The 18,112-nt window shown below is 47.5% G+C and overlaps 1 protein-coding gene and 2 long non-coding RNA genes across 27 annotated transcripts in view; 2 read left to right on the top strand and 1 right to left on the bottom strand.

Annotated features, from left to right (window-relative positions):
• LOC109549903 (uncharacterized) overlaps positions 1-6,132 on the bottom strand; it is a 148,510-nt gene extending 142,378 nt beyond the window's left edge. For 5 of the 20 annotated variants that reach the window (XR_002176305.3, XR_002176308.3, XR_012332514.1 and 2 more), the window contains exon 1: positions 4,241-4,704. This is a non-coding gene — a long non-coding RNA (uncharacterized lncRNA). Of the gene's footprint in view, positions 1-4,240; positions 4,733-4,823; positions 4,913-6,005 lie in introns of those variants that run through there. The other 15 variants (XR_012332518.1, XR_012332525.1, XR_012332520.1 and 12 more) reach the window with 9 other exon arrangements.
• Positions 4,828-18,112, top strand: part of VLDLR (very low density lipoprotein receptor) — a 32,024-nt gene continuing 18,739 nt past the window's right edge. Inside the window, exons 1-3 of one of the 6 annotated variants that reach the window (XM_073806167.1) lie at positions 4,828-4,846; positions 5,172-5,317; positions 17,469-17,588. In XM_073806167.1, coding sequence (XP_073662268.1) covers positions 5,236-5,317; positions 17,469-17,588 — 202 coding nt within the window. In that variant the 5' untranslated portion in view covers positions 4,828-4,846; positions 5,172-5,235. Of the gene's footprint in view, positions 4,847-4,873; positions 5,008-5,110; positions 5,318-17,468; positions 17,589-18,112 lie in introns of those variants that run through there. The other 5 variants (XM_073806168.1, XM_019934762.3, XM_019934761.3 and 2 more) reach the window with 5 other exon arrangements.
• On the top strand, positions 6,415-12,847 carry LOC141278974 (uncharacterized). The gene is made up of 2 exons (XR_012332533.1): positions 6,415-10,167; positions 12,738-12,847. It is a non-coding gene; the product is annotated as an uncharacterized lncRNA (long non-coding RNA).

Here is an 18,112-nt window from a genome sequence, read left to right as displayed (position 1 = left end):
AAGGCTCCAGAAGGGGACAGTTCATTTCAATTCTTACTTCCTATGGTAAGGCTATGAAGTAGAAAACACAGTAATGAGTGCTTCAGCCTAGCAACATGGTTTGAAGATGACTTCTGCTGCCCATATTTATTAGTTTCCAGGGCTTGAAGAAAAAGAAATGCCCAACATTAACCCTCCCGTTCTCTGTGGGCCCTAACCCACTTTCCCTGGGGAAATTGGACAAATATATACATACAGGTTTGAGAGAAGTAAAGCTACTTAGCAGTTAAGACTGCATTGAAGAAGACATTCTCTAGGAAGCTTTCTTAATCATGGCTAATCCTAAGAGTCGCCTGGAGTAAGGTTACAAGTCCAGCCTCTTGGGCTGGACTAGACCTACAGAGTCAGGATCTCCAAGGGAGGGACCTGGGAATCTGTGTTTTTAACACACATTTCCAGGGTTTCTTTTTTTTTTTTTTTTTGGCGGTATGCGGGCCTCTCACTGTTGTGGCCTCTCCCGTTGCGGGGCACAGGCTCCGGACGCGCAGGCTCCGCGGCATCTGGGATCTTCCTGGACCAGGGCTCGAGCCCGTGTCCCCCACATTGGCAGGCAAATTCTTAACCACGGCGCCGCCAGGGAAATCCCCAGGGATTCTTACGGATTGACCATGGTTGGAAAACACTGTTCTAAAAGCTGATGCAGGGCTTCCCTGGTGGCGTAGTGGTAGACAGTCCGCCTGCCGATGCAGGGGACACAGGTTCGTGCCCCGGTCCGGGCAGATCCCGCATGCCGTGGAGCGGCTGGGCCCGTGAGCCATGGCCGCTGAGCCTGCGCATCCGGAGCCTGTGCTCCGCAACGGCAGAGGCCACAACAGTGAGAGGCCCGCGTACCGCAAAACAAATAACTAAATTAATTAATTCATTGAAGCTATATGCAGAGGACTGGGGAGAAAAATCTCATGAAAGAATTACATGAATATTTCTGACTGCAAATAATAGCTTCTTCCTGTCCTTTCCTGGTGCCTTCCGTCACTACCAGGGCCTCTAACTGTTCTTCCTCTAGTCTCATCCTACACTGCTTCCCAAAGAAGTCACCCTACAGACCACTTCACGTCAGAGTGAACTTTCTAAAACACACGGAATGTCAGGCCTCTGATCACAATCTATCACGGTAGAAATCCATCACAAGTCCTCACCATGGCCAACAGCATCAAGTCCGAAGTGTTGGCATGAAAGGGGGGGAGATAAATTAGGAGTCTGGGATTAACAGATATGCAATGCTATATATAAAATAAATGAACGACAAGGACCTACTATACAGCACAGGGAACTATATTCAATATCTTGTAATAACCTATAATGGAAAAGAATCCGACAAAGAATATATACATATTCTCACATATATGTATATGTATAACTGAATCACTTTGCTATACACCTGAAACTAACACAACATTGTAAATCAACTATACTTTAATTTAAAAAAAGTTTTTTTAAATGCAAAAAAACAAAGTGTTGGCATTTCATACACATTTCCATATAATCCAGGCCCTGACTTTCTTCCTTAGCCTTACCTCCTGCTGTCAGCCCACTGCAACCCCATTATGGAACCATCCTGAAGCCCCTGCGTTTCCTCAACACTTGATGTTCTCTTTGCCTTTGTTCCCTCTGTTCACCAAGGTCTTCCTTCCCCCTTCACCCAGAGTATCAGTCAAGTTAACGAACGAGAGGTCATGCTGCGGTAACAAAAGCTCAGTAGATAAAGACAGCAAAGGTTTATTTTTCACTCAATGTCAGGAGGCGGTAAGTTTTTTCTCTAAAGACCCAGATGGTAAATATTACGCACTTGGTGAGCAACATACAATTTCTGTTGCCTTTTCTTCTTCTTCACTTTTTTGTATAACTCTTTAAAAAATGTAAAAACCACTCTTTTTCATAGGTCATATAGAGACAGGTCACTGGCCATCTGCTGACCTCTACGCTACGTGATCATTGCCAGAGACATGGAGACAGCAGAGAACTACTCAGTCTAGTCATTCAGACCAGGCTAATGGAGCAGCCATCTCTTGAGCATCTCTAGTCACCATGCAGACCAAAAGAGAGGGTCTCATGCAAGTCCCACTAAATGCCCCAGTCCAGAAGTGACACCCTAGAACTTCCGCTCACAAATAATTGGCCAAAATTGGTCTTTCAGCCCCACCTAACTATAATGGAGCCAGGAAGTGCAATCCTACCATGTGTCCAGCAGTAAAGAGAATTGGAAAGGCTTGGTAAAAGTCATGACTTCAGCTCAGAGACAAGTGCTCTGGAAAGCCTTTTCTGACCCTCTGGTCCCCCAGTCAGATTAGCTACTCTTTGCCTATAACCTTATAGCACCTTGAAGCCTAAGCGTGTGCTGTGCATAGGGTACCACAATCGCCAACTTCTCTGCCTCCCCCACCAGATCCTGAGCTTCCTTAGACAAACATCTCCGTATACCTACTGCCTAGCACAGCGCCTGCTACCCAGGGACGCTCAGTGTGTGTTGCTTCAACAACTTAACGAATGTGGTAGATTGTGGGAGTGGGGTTGCCTATGCATTTACCTGAAGGCTCTGTATGCAGCAGTGTCAGCCTCTCTGAGCCTAGTTCAACCACACCCATCTCCACTCATGATAAATTTATCATTTTGGTTATTCGGTTGCTTTCTATATTAATCAAATTCACTCTTCCTTACAACCTTTCCTTCTAATAATCAACACTTTGCAGAGAGCTGGTCCTTGAGGCCACAGAGCACTTTGACTTTATGTGAACTGGTTTTGTGTCCAGTTTGTAAGTCAGAAGGCAGGCACAGACAGGCACTGAGATTTTCCCAAGTTACACAGCCAATGAGAGGTAGAGCCAAAAGTTATGCTTCCTTTTGATCCAACAAGAGAGCTACAGGGTTGAACACAGAGCCGCAGCTAAGTGCACCAACAGGTTATTTATATCCTTTGGAGAGATAGAAAGCATAACGTGTATGTCAAAGGTAAATCTTATTATACCATATCACTGTTCAGCTTATAGTACACATATTTATCTCTGAGTAAAATATTAGAAACAAACCACACGACTATATTAATGTACTCTTTCAGAACCCCGAGAATATTGAAAATGCCACACACCTGTTTTACCACCATCCCTTAATGCCTGCTAGGTGAGCAACACCTGCATGCATCTTCACTACTAATGGCATAAAGCAGAGCTCAACTGTTTCACACGCAACACATGTGCGTCTGCTGCAGTTTGTATCAAACGTGTAACCACAGAGCGAGCAAACCAGAGTTCAAAATGAACTGTAGTGCAAGTCTCCACCAATACATATTGACAGAGTTAAGCCCCTTCGTGGAGACCATTCACAATCTGGGTATCCTCTGACCCCACCCCAAAGTGTATCCTGACCTGGAATTTTCCTCTCCTCTCCATCTCCTGGATCCAGCAAGTTCCTAATAAACATCCCATCTGATGGTTAGCCTTGACAAATGCTCTGGAGCACCAAGACAAGAGGAATATAGCTAGCCAGGAGCCCTCTACTTCTCTCATCATCGACAGAATAGCGTCAGAGCTGGTCCTATTGAAATCGGTGGAGTTTGAGTCGTTCGAGATCGAAACTACTTTTTAAAAATATACAAACCCTTTATTTAAGAAGGTGAAATAGCCCGGTGTGTCCTCCCCGTCTGGTTAAATGGGGACAACCAGGGGAAATTGTGCAAGAAAACTGAAGTACACAAAAGCAAATTACAGGCTCAGTATTGCCAGACACAAAACAGGAATCAATCCTTTACAGGAGTCTTGCCTTTGCTTCCTTCTTTCTTTCCTTGAGCCTTGTAATTGAATGTTGCAAACTATATCAAGAAGAATAAACCGGGTTTCCCCTCCCCCAAGCAAGAAAAGGTTAAGCTTCTAATTACAGGCCCTCTGACTATCATTTGTGCAATTAGCCATTAACTATAATCGCTGATGAGAGAATGCAGAGCTGCGCTATCGATATCCCCCTCCTCCTCAGCCCAGACTGGGTTACTTTCGTCCCATTCTGTTACAGAGGACCAACCACAACCGCGCGCACTCTCCTTACACACACGCTCTCACTTAAAGACACATTTAATTTTTAGCAAAATTGGCATCTTAGCGTTTGACTGAGACAGGCATCCCCAACCCCACACCAAAGTAGCCCAAACGTTTAGATCCACTCCTCTTCATCACTTTTAAGTGGAGAGAGGAGGCCCAAGAACGAAGCTACCTACCAGCCTCACAGGACCAGCCCTCTCTGAGGCGCAGGAGAAGGTGGTAGAGAGACGCTTGTTGCCCCTGGAAACTGCAAGTCCCCCCCTCCGGGCTGTAAGCCGCGTTACTGGGAAGGCGGTGGCAATAGCCTCAGTAGTTGCATCAGTGCTAACTGCTGCTGCTGCCACTGCTGCTGCTGCTGCTGCATTTACGGTTGGCGGCTGCCGGGAAGGTACAGTAATGACTGTAGGGAGCGCACAGCTGCTGCGGCGGCAGGTTCCCTGGATCAGGAAATTAGGGCAGGCACCGGGGATTGGAGGCGAGGGCGGCGCGCGAGCCAACCAGCGGCCGCCCCGGGCCCCCGTGAGCCCCGGGCGGACGCGCGGAGCAGCCGAGCCCCGGGAGCACTCCGGGTGGCAGCGGCGGCCACGGCCACTCACGCTCACACTCGAACGCACACTCACACAACCCTGACGCAGGAACCTGGCTGCCCCGAGCTTATAAGAGGAGCGCGTCGAGGGTGGGGAGGGAGGGCTGAAGCCGCCGCGCCCGCCCCCATCCCCCGCTGACCACTCCCCCTCCTGCCCCCTCCTCGCTCCTCACCCCGCGCTCCAGCGGCCGCCAGGGTGGGTGCTCCGCGGCCGGCTCCTCTCTCTTCTGTCTTCTCCGCTCTTGGCTCCCCACCCCCCTCTCCGTTTCTCCCCTCCTCTTCCCTCCCCTCCTCTGCAGCGCCTGCATTATTTTCTGCCCGCGGGCTCGGCTTGCACTACCGCTGCAGCCCGGGGAGGTAGGTGGGTGGGTGGGTTGGCTGGTGGGGGGTAGATTGTGCAAGTTGTAGGGGAGGGGGTGCGCCTCTTCTTCCCTGCTCCCTTTACCCCCCTTCGAACTCCTTCCCCTCCTCCCCTTCCCCCTCCTCCCTCCCCGCCCCCACCTCCTTCCTCCTTTCCGAAGGGCTGGTAACTTGTTGTGCGGAGCGAGCGGCGGCGGCGGCGGCGGCACCATCCAGACGGGCACCATGGGCACGTCCGCGCGCTGGGCGCTCTGGCTGCTGCTCGCGCTGTGCTGGGCGCCCCGGGAGAGCGGCACCACCGGAGCGGGTGAGTGAGGACGCGCCCCTCCGCGGCCTGCCCGGACCTAGCCGGGGCGCCAGGGGGCCCCGAGGCGCGGGTCTCCTTTTGCCCACCCCCCTCCTAGGAGGCGCCTCTTCACTCTCGTCGCCTTCTCTCCCTCCCCACCCTGGTGGCGCCTCTGGGCTGTCAGCACCGCGGCTCCCGGGAGCCAGGCTGGGGGGATAGTGGGATTTGGGGTGTCCTAAAGCCTTGCCCGAACTAGTCTTCATTCCCTTACACTGCCTCCCCTAAAACCTGTGCTTTGCCTCGTTTCTCACTCCGCTTGGCCGGGGATGGGGAATATGGGCTTCTGAGCCGTTGAACAATGGTTGTGTCTCTTCTGCCAGGCGGAGTGTTAGGAAGGAGGCAGGGGGCCGGGTGGGCCGGGACGTGCGCGGCAGCCCCCGGAGCGCCCCTCGGACTTCACGGAGGGTGAGAGCGGGCGGTGGGTGAGGAAGGGCGCCTCCGGCGATGCGGGGCGCCGGGTGCCGACCGGGAGTGGGGTTCCCCGCGGCGGCGAGGAACCCGCACGTTCGGTGGGCTGCCGCCGGGAGTCTACGCCGAGCGGCTAGAAGTGCGCAGCTTGCGCACCCGGACTGCGACTCCCCGGGCGCCGGGCAGTCTCTGTGTAGTGCGGGTTAGAGGAAGAGTGAGGCTTGAATCAAATAGGACTCACCTCTAGATGTTTCTCCGCTCTCCGGGGAGCGTTTGTAAACCTCTCGGGTCTCCAGGATAGCTGAACGGGGGAGGGGAGTGGAACGAAGACTTAATCAGGTTAGTTTGCTGAGCCTCGTTCCCGGTGAGATTTCCTCGAGAGGAATTGGGTCCTTATCTGGTGACTGTAATTAGCCTTCATTCTAACCAGTAGATCAAATGGAGTAGCACGAGAGCTGGGAGAGCTGGTGTGTGACTGTGGCTTGTTGGGGAGGGCGGTGGGGACAACTGTCGGGTCCCCAGGGTGTGCCGCACTGGGCCTGGGAGCCCTGTCCTCAGCCACTCTCTCATTAGGGGCCGCACAACTTTCTCAGGCAGGCGACACGAAGCCCTTCTAAGAGGATTCGGTGAGAATCCTGGCAGGTCCCTGAAGTGATCTCGACATGACACCAAGGGGCTGGCTCGCCACCTCTGGGGAAATGGGACGGAAAACTGCCCCCGTCCTAAGTACCCACTCCAGAGTCCCTAGCTCCTGTCGCCCGGTGGCTTGGGAGACCCTCCTGCCCGCAGTCACGAGTCTCCTGAAGTGAGAGCGAACTTTAATGTATGGTCAAGCAGCCCCTCAAGCAATACTTGTGGGGGTTGAGTCTCCGAATGCCCCCTGCCCTTAGGTTCTGACTGTCCCGAGCGTGAGAAGCTGCGACGGGCTTTTCTGCGCTCTGCGATTGGCTGGCCGCCCGATCACGTTTAGGTTGGTCACGTGGCTCCGCGGGCTCGTAATTTAGCAGCCTGAGAAATGTTACCTTTAAGGGAACGTGAAAAACTGACAGGCTCCAATGGACTGTTCTCTCAAATGCTTTCGCCTGCCTGGACTCCTTGAAAAACGGCGAGTGTCTAGTGAAGATGACCCCTGATGTGTAACCAAACTAAGAGATTGGAAAAGCCCTGAAAAGTTTTCAGACTCTAACATTAATCATTAATGATTGAGCAATACTAACTTATTAAACGATTGCTCAGAGTAGTGCCATGGCTTACATTACACCTTTCATATCATTTCAAAAGACTCCGATATACCAGAAACCACTGATGACTGTCCAGAAAGGTGGGAGAGGAGATTCGTTTTTGCTGCGTTCTTTTCATATTCTTTTAATTTAATGTAAAATAACTTTCCACTGGAGGTTAACTTTATCCTATAGAACGCTATGAATGCACCTAAATTGTTGAAATGAGTTAGTTGAAGCCATATGTTCACCTTGTATCAGGTGGGTGAGCCTCCCTTTTGCTCCCCTAGGTCACATATGAAATATGTGACATGCCATGAACAGCGGAAAATAGAAGCCCATGTAAGACTTAAATTCTTCGAAGGAAAGGAGACACATCCTTTCTGAGCTGGAGGAAATTGGGGGTTGGCTGAGGCAGGTATTGACCCTAAGCTAACCCAGGCTGGCTCCTGTCTGAAGTTCAAAGCCCCAAGGCATACGGACTGACTTTCTGGTCCTGGTCTTCTACACTCTGCCCATACACACGCATGATGCTGGTCTAAAATACTCTAGGACAGGGCACGTGTGCTTTAAGACTCTGCCAAGGAACTTAAGTCAGGCTAACAAGAGAAATTAAAATTCAGTAATGGAGCGTACCTGATGGAAAAAAATCCCTGGGAGTTCCAGGACATTTTCCTCCAGCCTAGGTAGTCAAGATTAGGATCTGGGGTACTATATATTCATTAAGGCCAGAGCCTAGAAGAACCAGGGTTTTGTGCGAGCTATTCAGATATGGCTAGCCACCAACAAAAGAGTCAACGGAACTTCTCCTCTTGTGGGGAGTGGGTTGGTGAAATTGGCAGTACCTGGAGGGACAGGAGACCGGAGGGCAGAGGGAAAATAAACCTGACTTATCCAGATAGCACCAAGAGGAGCTATGACAATAATCGTAATCCTCATCTAGATCAAAGAATGAGCATGTGAGCAGGGACTCTTTAAAGGAGGGTCACCAGTCAGTCCTTCATTGGCAATGACGGCTGCCCGTGGTCTGGAGCAGCATTGCTCCCCAGATCGCCCCTTTGCCCAATTCACGTGACATTTAGCTGTGTACCTGCCCTGGCTCATTTTGGTTCTTTGCTCGAATTGTTTGGGGTCCCTAGATACCTAAAGCATGTATAAAGGCCAAGTTCAGTAGAACTGCCAAATGTTAGGACTTCAATATAACCATACTGTATATTTTAATTATAGCAGCCTCCGTGCTCCAAAGAAGTGCTTCTGCCTTTTATAAAATTGGATACCCATAAACCCAATCTCACTTGAGTAGTTTTGTTACAGTTCTAGGAGAGGTGAAAAATAGTCACAAGCCCCTTCTGTTCCAGGAGGAATGTCAAACTGATCAGACTTAGCAAGAACTCCTAGAGTAGAGCACAACCAGAAGCTCAAGGGAACAGCCCCCAGCCGTAGGGCTTCGGGTTTTGGTCCAGAGACCAGAAGACCTGGAGCACCACATAGAAATGTAGATATTAGCTATTCAGACCATTTTCTAGTTCTTACAGAATGTGAATAAAGTTGTCCCTCTCTAGAGGGAATAGTGATCAAATTTAGGTGGTCATCTATAGAATTTCGAGTCATAATTGAATTTACTTTGGATACTGACCTTTCTTTGGAAAGCCGCCTTCACATTACTAGTCTATAAAAAATTAAATCCCTCAAAGGACTATGATAAGCTCTATAATGAAGCTTATGATAAAAGTTCCTGCCTTAGAAGCATTTCTCGGGGTGGGCTAATACGGCTGCTCTCCAGGTAGTTACGTGATAGACTCAACACTGCTTCGTTTGTTCCCGTCTGTGCTTAAGCCACAGCACGGAGACTGCTTTCAAGAGAAAGAGTCCAAGAATACCTGGGCAGAGATGGAGGAGATGTACCTGTTGAGCAGAAGTAAGTGGTCCGGGGGCAGTGTTCTGGCCCACCTAAAGAGTTGTTGGCTAGGAAATCTGAAGACTGATGGCTTTTCGTAGGACTTAAAGACAGAGGAATGGCTTAGCTCTAGGAGAATCTGGCTTTGTAAAGGACGATTACCTCAGTGTCACTCTGCATTTTTTCAGTCCGAATTGGTGTCTCTGCTAAGCTTTTCTGTTGGTTTTCGATAAAAATTCTAAACATTGTTAACACTGCCTAGTTAGATACACTAGATGCACTGCAGGGACTAAATGAGATGGCAGGTGATACCTTAAACTTAGCACACGTTGCCCTTCATGCGAAGTTTCCTAGAAAAGTTTGGGCCTGATGGCTAGATGGTGGCTCTAAATTAACAAGAGAATGCCTGCCAGGTGCTGGGAGAATAAATACAGCGATTCTGCTAGAAGTGGCTTAATATCTGCTTAGAGATCTTTTGCCCACTTTATATTTTAAAGATGCTGCATGGGTGGGCGGAGCAGGGAAAGGGCATTCATGGCCCTGTATTTAAGAGAGAACTTTGGGGGCAGAAACTATAAGATAGGACCATGGTTGTGGGAGAGGGAGGGGTGGGCTATCGGGTAGGGCTTGTAATTTGCCAAACAAGGGAGGCGATAAAACCCTTGGTGATAGACAACATTTGCAAGTTACATCGTGTGTTATAATTCTTCCCCCAGATACTATGAGTAAATAAGGTTCTTTTATAGACTGCCTCTAATCTTTAGTTTTCTTAAGATACCTTTCCAAGGTCTGAGCTACTAACTGATCTGTAGGTTCCCTAAGTAGGTGGTAGCTTGATGCCAGCATCCTTTGTACCTCTGCTCAAAAGCACTTGACTTCCATTTACTGAGTGCCCACCACATGCCATATAGCACCAGGCATAGGCAACACAGCGACCAAGAAGTTGGGCTCTTCCTTCATGACATTTAGTGTAGTGGGAAAGTCAAACCAGGAAATCAGTGATCCAGAGACAGCCTGGAATAGAAGCTCTGGATGGGAGCGAGCAGACCCAGTGGTCAAGACTTAATCATGAAAGAGGCAGGTAGCAGCTGAAGATTGCTGGAGGTCCCACACACCACATGGGTTACAGCTTACGAAGATTTCTCAAAACTCACCGAGAACTTAGACTCTCATGTGACAAAGCCAGGAATTAGTCCATCTCTGCAGATGATCCTACAAAGGTGACAGCACTCAATCAACAATGGATGGCTGCCAACGTTACCAAAGAGCGCTAAAATCCGTCAGAGGTAAAAGCCCTGAAATTTCTAACTTTACCAGTGAGCCCTGCGTGCCGGAACCTCTCTCCTCACGTGGAAACGAGGCTAACGGACCCACACTGACACACTCATTCTGATATGTAAGTGCAGGAAAGTGCTCTGTTTTTAAATGATAAAGTTTCTGAAGATGAGGTGAAAGTACCTCGTAGGCATTGAGAACTGTGGCCTTTGTAACCTAAGAGTCTTTCAAAGTATGCTAACTAGTGAAACAACTGCTCATACTTGGTTTCAAGTTCAGAAAACCTGGGAAGAATGCTTTGGGAAAAAAATCTGTAGTTCAGACCAACTTTATTAGTGAACTAACAAATCAACGGATGCATTGGGGAACACTTGCTAGTGCCTAAAAACATTTTAGACGTCAGGCACCCGGTCCCAACTTACAAAGACACATTCCAGGCCCTGCCATAGGGGATCTCCGCTTGTAGAGATGGAAACACGTAGGTGAGCACATCTCAGTATGTGACGGCTCTGTGACAGGCACAGGAGACAGTGAGAAAGCAGCCAGACCACACCTAATTGGTCAAGAAAGCAATTGAGGGGCTCGTTCAAGGATGACATTTGAACGGGTGGTAAGCAATAGGAAGAAGCCGGGGGAAATGGGTAGGAAACTAGACTCAATCCTAGAGCCCGTGAGAAGCCTGCAAGTGATCCCATCCCTGGCACCCTGGGCCATTCTTGGCTGCCTGATTCACCATATTGATGTGGATAGAGAACACGGCAGCCTGGAGGCAGAGGAACAAGAGACAAATTTAGATCCAGTGAGAGATGAGTGCTTGGACATGCCCAGGACTTGATGGCAAAATGTCAGAGGAGAAGAATCTAGGCTCACGGTTGGACTACTGACTTAGAGTAAGTGGTGGGTCAGTCAAAGATCAGGCACATGGGGATGGGAAGACAGATTTTAGAAGAACCTCTTTACCGTGTACGCCTATTAAGATATCCAAGTAGATTTTACCTCATGGCACAAAGGTCGTCATCATAATCTCTGTTGTTCGATTGGCAGTTGTCACCTATGTCCATTCAGTGATGCACACGACTTATGGGGTGAGTACTATAGAGTCCAACCCTGAGAATGAAGTAGTCACCCGCATTGTGGGTAGAATCTTAGCCTCCTAACCTTCCCGCAGTGGTTTCAGAGTGTGGTCAGGGACCAGCTAGGTCAACAGCCTCCGGGAACTCAATAGAAATGCAAACTTGGGCCCCATGCTAGACCTACAAAGTCAGAATCTCTGGTGAGGGGGCAGCATTGTGTTTTAGTAAGTCCTTCAGGGGTTTCTGATACAAACGCGATCTTGAGAACCACTGACTTTTACCACCCACAAAACTAATAACTTCCCAAATATATCAGGAGGGCCTTAGCTCTTTCTAGACAAGAAGACCAAGCATTATAGTCCTTCTAGGAAAAGACCTGCTAGGGATACTGAGGCAGCAGTTTTTAAAAATCAAAATGGGGACGGGAGGGTGGGCTCTATCTCAACAATAAGGCTGTGTTAGGACAGTGACATCCTGACAAGTGATCGTACCTAATTCCGGATTAATTTAAACTGACACTACTACCCACATCACAAGTCAGCAGAATATTCTGGAAGGAAGTGGTCCTGAGTCAGGTGCTCTAGTTGATGCGTGCTCAATCACATGGTATCTGGAGCCAGACCGCCTGAGTTCAAATTCTAGTTCTGCCCAAGGTGATCGTGGGCAAATACTGTCCTCCCTTCCCCAAACAGGTTCCCTGGTATGTAAAAGGGGAACAGTAGCGCTGACTGTGTAGGATTGAGAATTAAATCAATTAAGAAACTGAGGTCTTAGAACAGTGTTTGGCTAAGAATAAAAATTAAGTTATTTATCCATGATTCTCAAGATCATCTCAATCTGATGTAAATGGGAAAACTGACAATTGAACTGTAGGATTGAGTGAATCAGGATTAACCCAAGTATTTCACAGTTTTTAGCTGGCCCCCGACTGGTTCTCACAAGGCTTGAGAGGCTGTCTGTAAGGCCAGAATACAGCTCAGTCCCTCATCCTCAGTTCCTCTTACTAACCTTCTTCCCTTGTAGGAAAACTTCTTTGCTGACTTGAAAAGCTGCTTGTCCTAAAAGGAGTTTTAGCCTATGAATAGAAAGATTGGCGTTCAAGTGGCAAGCAGTAGGAATGAGCTGGACTAAAAATAAATGCCCTTGGCAGCCCCAGAAGTGCCAAAACAAATGGACTGAACAAAATTCCAGGAGATGATAACACCCGTACACTCAAGCAAATGGGAGGGCTGTGAAAGATGTGAACACTTGGCCTTGCTAGTCCCAGCAGTGTGGCAGCCGCAGCCCCTCTGTGCAGGCTGAAGTTCATGTCTGAGCCTGACACGCAGAAACATCTTACTGTGGGCATCCCTTCTGGAGCACTCCTGCAAAGGTGCCACTCGGAGCCCTACAGGGAACTTCGTAGCCCACTTGGAAGGCTTGGTATTTACCGTAAGATCTATGCAGTTGTTTTTTTTTTTTTTTTTAACCGAAGCTTACGTACTGTTCTTCCATGTTAACCGTTGCAGGGACAATTAGACAACAACGGCAGGCTGACTTCTAAATGCATTAAAACCCCTGAGTTGCTTGGAGCCAGTGAACTGCCAACATGTCTGGGTAGCAACGTTAACTATTTAGGTAAGCAAGGCTCCTGGGACATGGGTGCCTTGAAGTAAGTTTGCAGAGTCTGATATCAACTGTGTAAGCGCAGAATTAGTGAGGAAATCTTCAACGCTTCTGGGCCTTCAGTCATTCGTTACAAGTGTAAACAGCCGTGCAGACGACTAGGTACAAGTGACTTCCAACCCCCTGGCCCAAGGGGGTAGGGGTATTCATCCTAAGTATTAGAGCTGAAAGGAAACCCAGATCTAGTCCAACCGTTTGATTTCTTAAAGTTATGGAACGCTTTTCAAATCCTTACACAAAACTCCAATGTTGAAAAGAAATGCTGGTTGAAACAGAGGAGAATACCCAGGTTCCCTGCTGTCGTAGCCTTTCCCCTGACTACAGCCACCCCGATGCTACCAAGGCATTCCTGTGAACCCCGTGACTTTGAGGAACCCGCTAAAAATCACATTGACTCCGACTTTTCACCCTTCTGAGCAGATAGACCCTGGGTTGTAGGATGCCGAGCGCTTCTACTTGTAATTTATTTTCTGAGGCATCATTGGCTTTAGCTTAGCCTAAGCATTGAAAGGACCCTGGGTGTCGATCATTTCAAGCTCACCCTGTTCTCTTTATGAAAGTATAATGCTGAACTTGAGACTTAACTGTCACGGATGGAAATAGACTACAGGCCCACAATCCTGTAATCCCCCAAAGCTTTGCAAACCGAAAGCTTAATTCATTTGGTGTTTTCGATTCTTTTGGAGCTCTGTACGGCAGCATTCCCAGGTAGGCACCACGGGTGTAAAGGGAGAATCTTCCTGAAACTTGGGCAGAAAACGCACCATGCTGCAGTCAGGTGGCTGAGCTCTCCCCGCTCTGCACGATACGGGGGATTAAACAGAACTAGGGAGTCCTTTCTAACCCAGGAGCAATCTTTCAAAACAAGGTGCTTAGGAAACTTAAGAAACCGAGGCGCGGCCATAGAGCTTAGGGTCTTTCTTCTCTTCTCTTTAAAGAAAGAGCCCTTTATAAAGCCAGCTAGCTTTACCCACCCCCACTCCCACCACTCTCCTCTTTTAAAGAAGCAGGGATGGTTGGTTAGCAGCTACTCCATTCTTAACGCCATTGTGCTCCTTTCTTAACGGAGAGCCGTGTGTGTCATGGTAAAACAGCTTTATGACCATCGGGCAGAAGCTTGGGTGAAGTGGAAACGTCTGAGATAAGAGGTAGAAATTAAACTCCTTTTTGTCTTGAGTGTCTGTCCTGAGCCCGCTCAACAGCGACTCTTAAAGCAGCATTGCTGGGATGTTAACGCAGCATTTATGACTGTTGATTGCCTGTGTGTTCCAGTTACATTCAGAGAGCTTCCTTAAGGTGACAGTGGACTAAACACCAGCCTTAGGCTACTGTGCGCCCATAGTTAATCCCAGGCCAGCTTGAGTGTCTGTAAAATCTGTAGTTACAATCAAGGCTCGTTGTTAAAGAGATCTGCCAGGTACCTAACCCCAAGTGGAAAACCATCATCTGACGCCTACTTTTTTTTTTTTTTTCCTGACGCCTACTTTTAAGTCCCTGTGCAAGTCGGATTATATGGTTACCTTTCTGACAGCATAGATATCAACGTCGATGTTTTTGTCTCATTTTGACCAAACAACTAAAACCTTGGGTAACTAACACCTTTTAAAAAGGTATTCTAATTGCAACCTGACTTGTCTTTCCAAGTATATGTATATTTCTGTTCTCTGACTATCATAAATCGTTCTTTTTTTACTTTCCAAGTAAAGTACTCTAAGTAGATTCTTACCACTCCCACAACAGTCAGAGGTCACGGGGATAAAGAACTACAGCCAGTGGGCCCTGGAACAGATAACCCCAGCATTGAGAATATTAAGACTATATCGAGACTCCAGTGATAAAAGGGGGAGGGTGAGAGGCAGCCAGGTACTTCATACTTGGTTTCGCGGTATAAAAACTAGCGTGCGATGCTTCCTGACAGCCTCTACCCTCTCCTTGTTCCCCCTTCTTATGCCCAGCAAAATATTTGTGGATTGAATGAATAGTATGAAATACAGGTAGGAAGAGGAGTTCCCTGGTGGCCTAGTGGTTAGGATTCCAGGCTTTCACTGCCATGGCCCGGATTCAATCCCTGGTTGGGGAACATCCCTCAAGCCACGCAGCACGACCAAATAAATAAAAATGGTTAACATGGTAAACTTTAAAAAATGCCGGGGCGGGGGGGGGGGGGGGGTTGGCCACTCAGGGTGGATTTCCTGGTGGTCCAATGGTTAGGACTCAGCACTCTCACTGCTGGAGCCTCGGTTCAGTCCCTGGTCGGGGAACTAAGATCCTGCAAGCCACGTGGTGTGGCCAAAAAAACTAATAATAATTATAAAAAAATAAAATAAAAAATGAACTACAGATAGGAAGTGCCGTTGATTCATCCTGCTTTGTATCTGGGTCCCAGCTTAACTACACTCTTGTGGGCAGAGTGCTACATATAGTTCTTAGACGAGTACATTTAGTACCTAAGTAACCACACACCCATATGGTAAACTAGGACCAGATTTTAATCTCCCTGGGAATTAGCCACAAAGTATGGAACGTTCCCAGACAGTAGGGAGTAGCTGATAGTACGATGCCAACTAGAGCATTGTGTACATGACACAGGAGTTCCAGTCTGTGCTTGTCACTGTAGCATCTGTTCTTATGCCCACATGCCACAGCTGCAGATGCTGAAAGGTACAGGAAGTCGCAAGGCTTTCTGCTGGGAAGACCTCCCTAAGGAATCTGCATGAACTACGTGGCTCCACTGTTTTTCTCGAATATTTGCAGTGTATTTGCTGTAAGCAACCACATCTTTGCCTTTTATCTCGAAGAAATTACGTCCTCCAGAAGGATAGACCTGCTAATGATAGGAAACACCTGAATATCAGCTGTCCCATTCCAGGCAAAAAAAAACTAAGTGCCCTACTTCCAAGTATTCATTCATGCCATTATGTGAATTATATTCATACAGTGAGCATAGGAAAACTGAGTTTCAGAAAAATAGAATCCAGGTCTGTGGCTCCCACCTTGCTTTGCTTTTCTCACATCACTAAGTTAAAAATGATCTCCCTTTGGGTGTGGAGAAAAGCGAACCCTCCTACACCGTTGGTGGGAATGTAACTTGGTACAGCCACTATGGAGAACAGTATGGCGATTCCTTAAAAAAACTAAAAATAGATCTACCACATGATCCAGCAAGCCCACTCCTGGGCACATACCGGAGAAAACCATAATTCAAAAAGATACGTGCACCCCAATGTTCACTGCAGCACTGTTTACAATAGCCAGGACATGGAAGCAACCTAAATGTCCATCGACAGAGGAATGGATAAAAAAGATGTGGTACATATATACAATGGAATATTATTCAGCCATAAAATGAATGAAATAATGCCATTTGCAGCGACATGGATGGACCTAGAGATTATCATACTAAGTGAAGTAAGCCAGACAAAGGCAAATAGCATATGATACCGATTATATGTGGGATCTAAAAAAGTGATACAAATGAACTTATTTACAAAACAGAAACAGACTCACAGACTTCAAAAATAAACTTACGGTTACCAAAGGGGAAAGGTGCAGGGGGGGAGGGATAAATTAGGAGTTAGGGATTAACATATACACACTACTAGGTATAAAATAGATAATCAACAAGGACCTACTGTATAGCACAGGGAACTCTACTCAATATTCTGTAATAACCTATGTGGGAAAAGAATCGGGAAAAGAATCTGAAAAAGAATGAAGATATATACATGTATAGCTGAATCAGTTTGCTGTACACCTGAAACTAACACATTGTAACTCAACTATAATATAAAATAAAAATTAAATTTAAAAAATGATCTCCCTTCACCTCTTAACTGTACCTTCTTCGTGCTTTTTATCTTATCTTGGAGTCATTTTGTAAACATGTCTTTTTCCAATTAGACCTCCAATTCTGAGATGAGGAAGCATGTATTAAACCTCACGCCTTTTCTAAATATCCTTTACTTTGCTCGTAATAGAAGCATCATTGATGAGTAACAGTATAGAATGTGGACAAGAAATGCCATTAAAAGATCAGGATTTGGCTGCATGATTATAATGACACAAATGAGTTAAAGGAATGGGAGAAATGAGTCCACAGGTGAATCCCCTGCCCTGCCACCTGCAGTCTCTGGGCAATCTACGTTCCTTCTATCTTGGTCTGGCTCCCTTGACCCAAGATTACTATTCCAGCCACCATGCCTAGTTTTCAGGAACCAGAAAGGAATAAAATTAAGGAAACTGGATCCCCTGTGCCTTTGAGGATATTTCCCAGAAGTTGTATATACCATTTCTGCTTACATCCCATTAGCTGGAACTTAGTCCATGGCTATGCCTCCTGCAAGAGAGGCTGGGGAATCTAGTCTTATCCAGATGGAGTGTGCCCAGCTAAGAACTCAGTTACTGTCAGTCACTGCCCCAAGGCCCATCCAGCTCTGGCCCCTACAGTGTTATGGCCTCTGAGTCTGCAGCTGTCCCTCCAAGAGGACTCCTATCCATGGGTTTCAGGTAACGAGCACCTCTAACTTAACGATCCTTGTGTCCCAGCTTAGCTAAGTGTTCCCTCCTGATTTTAGGAAGAAAAGCCAAATGTGAACCCTCCCAATTCCAGTGCACAAATGGCCGCTGTATTACGCTGCTGTGGAAATGCGATGGGGACGAAGACTGTGCTGATGGCAGTGACGAAAAGAACTGCGGTGAGTAAAGAGCTGGACAGTCTCACCTGCCACCTCACTAGGACGTACACATTGTATTGAAAGATGATGATATTATATCTTAGTGTCTACAAATGTATCGAGATTCTGAAAAATAGAATCCACTCCTAAGAACTGCTTTGAACTCGAGTCCAGAGATTCTATACTTCCTGGTCTGGAGGGATATGATTGTTTGATGTGAAGTTAGCGACTTGAGTATGGAATTTTGAAGATACAGTGGAGTTCCTTTCAAACGACAGACGCGGTTGATCTTAGATCAGACAAAATTTTGGTATAGGAAGCTAGAGGAAGGAAGGGGAGGACCAGAAATAGAGACAGACAGAAGACTGCTTTGAACAGACTTTCTTTTTTTTTTTTTTTTTTTTTTTTGCGGTACGCGGGCCTCTCACTGTTGTGGCCTCTCCCGTTGCGGAGCACAGGTTCCGGACACACAGGCTCAGTGGCCATGGCTCACGGGCCCAGCCGCTCCGCGGCATGTGGGATCTTCCCAGACCGGAGCACGAACC

The sequence above is a fragment of the Tursiops truncatus genome, chromosome 6 (genome assembly GCF_011762595.2).
Source record: "Tursiops truncatus isolate mTurTru1 chromosome 6, mTurTru1.mat.Y, whole genome shotgun sequence".
Lineage (NCBI taxonomy): Eukaryota > Metazoa > Chordata > Mammalia > Artiodactyla > Delphinidae > Tursiops > Tursiops truncatus.
The sequence above is the reverse complement of the archived record's forward strand: the minus strand, read 5'-3'. Positions and strand labels throughout refer to the sequence as shown.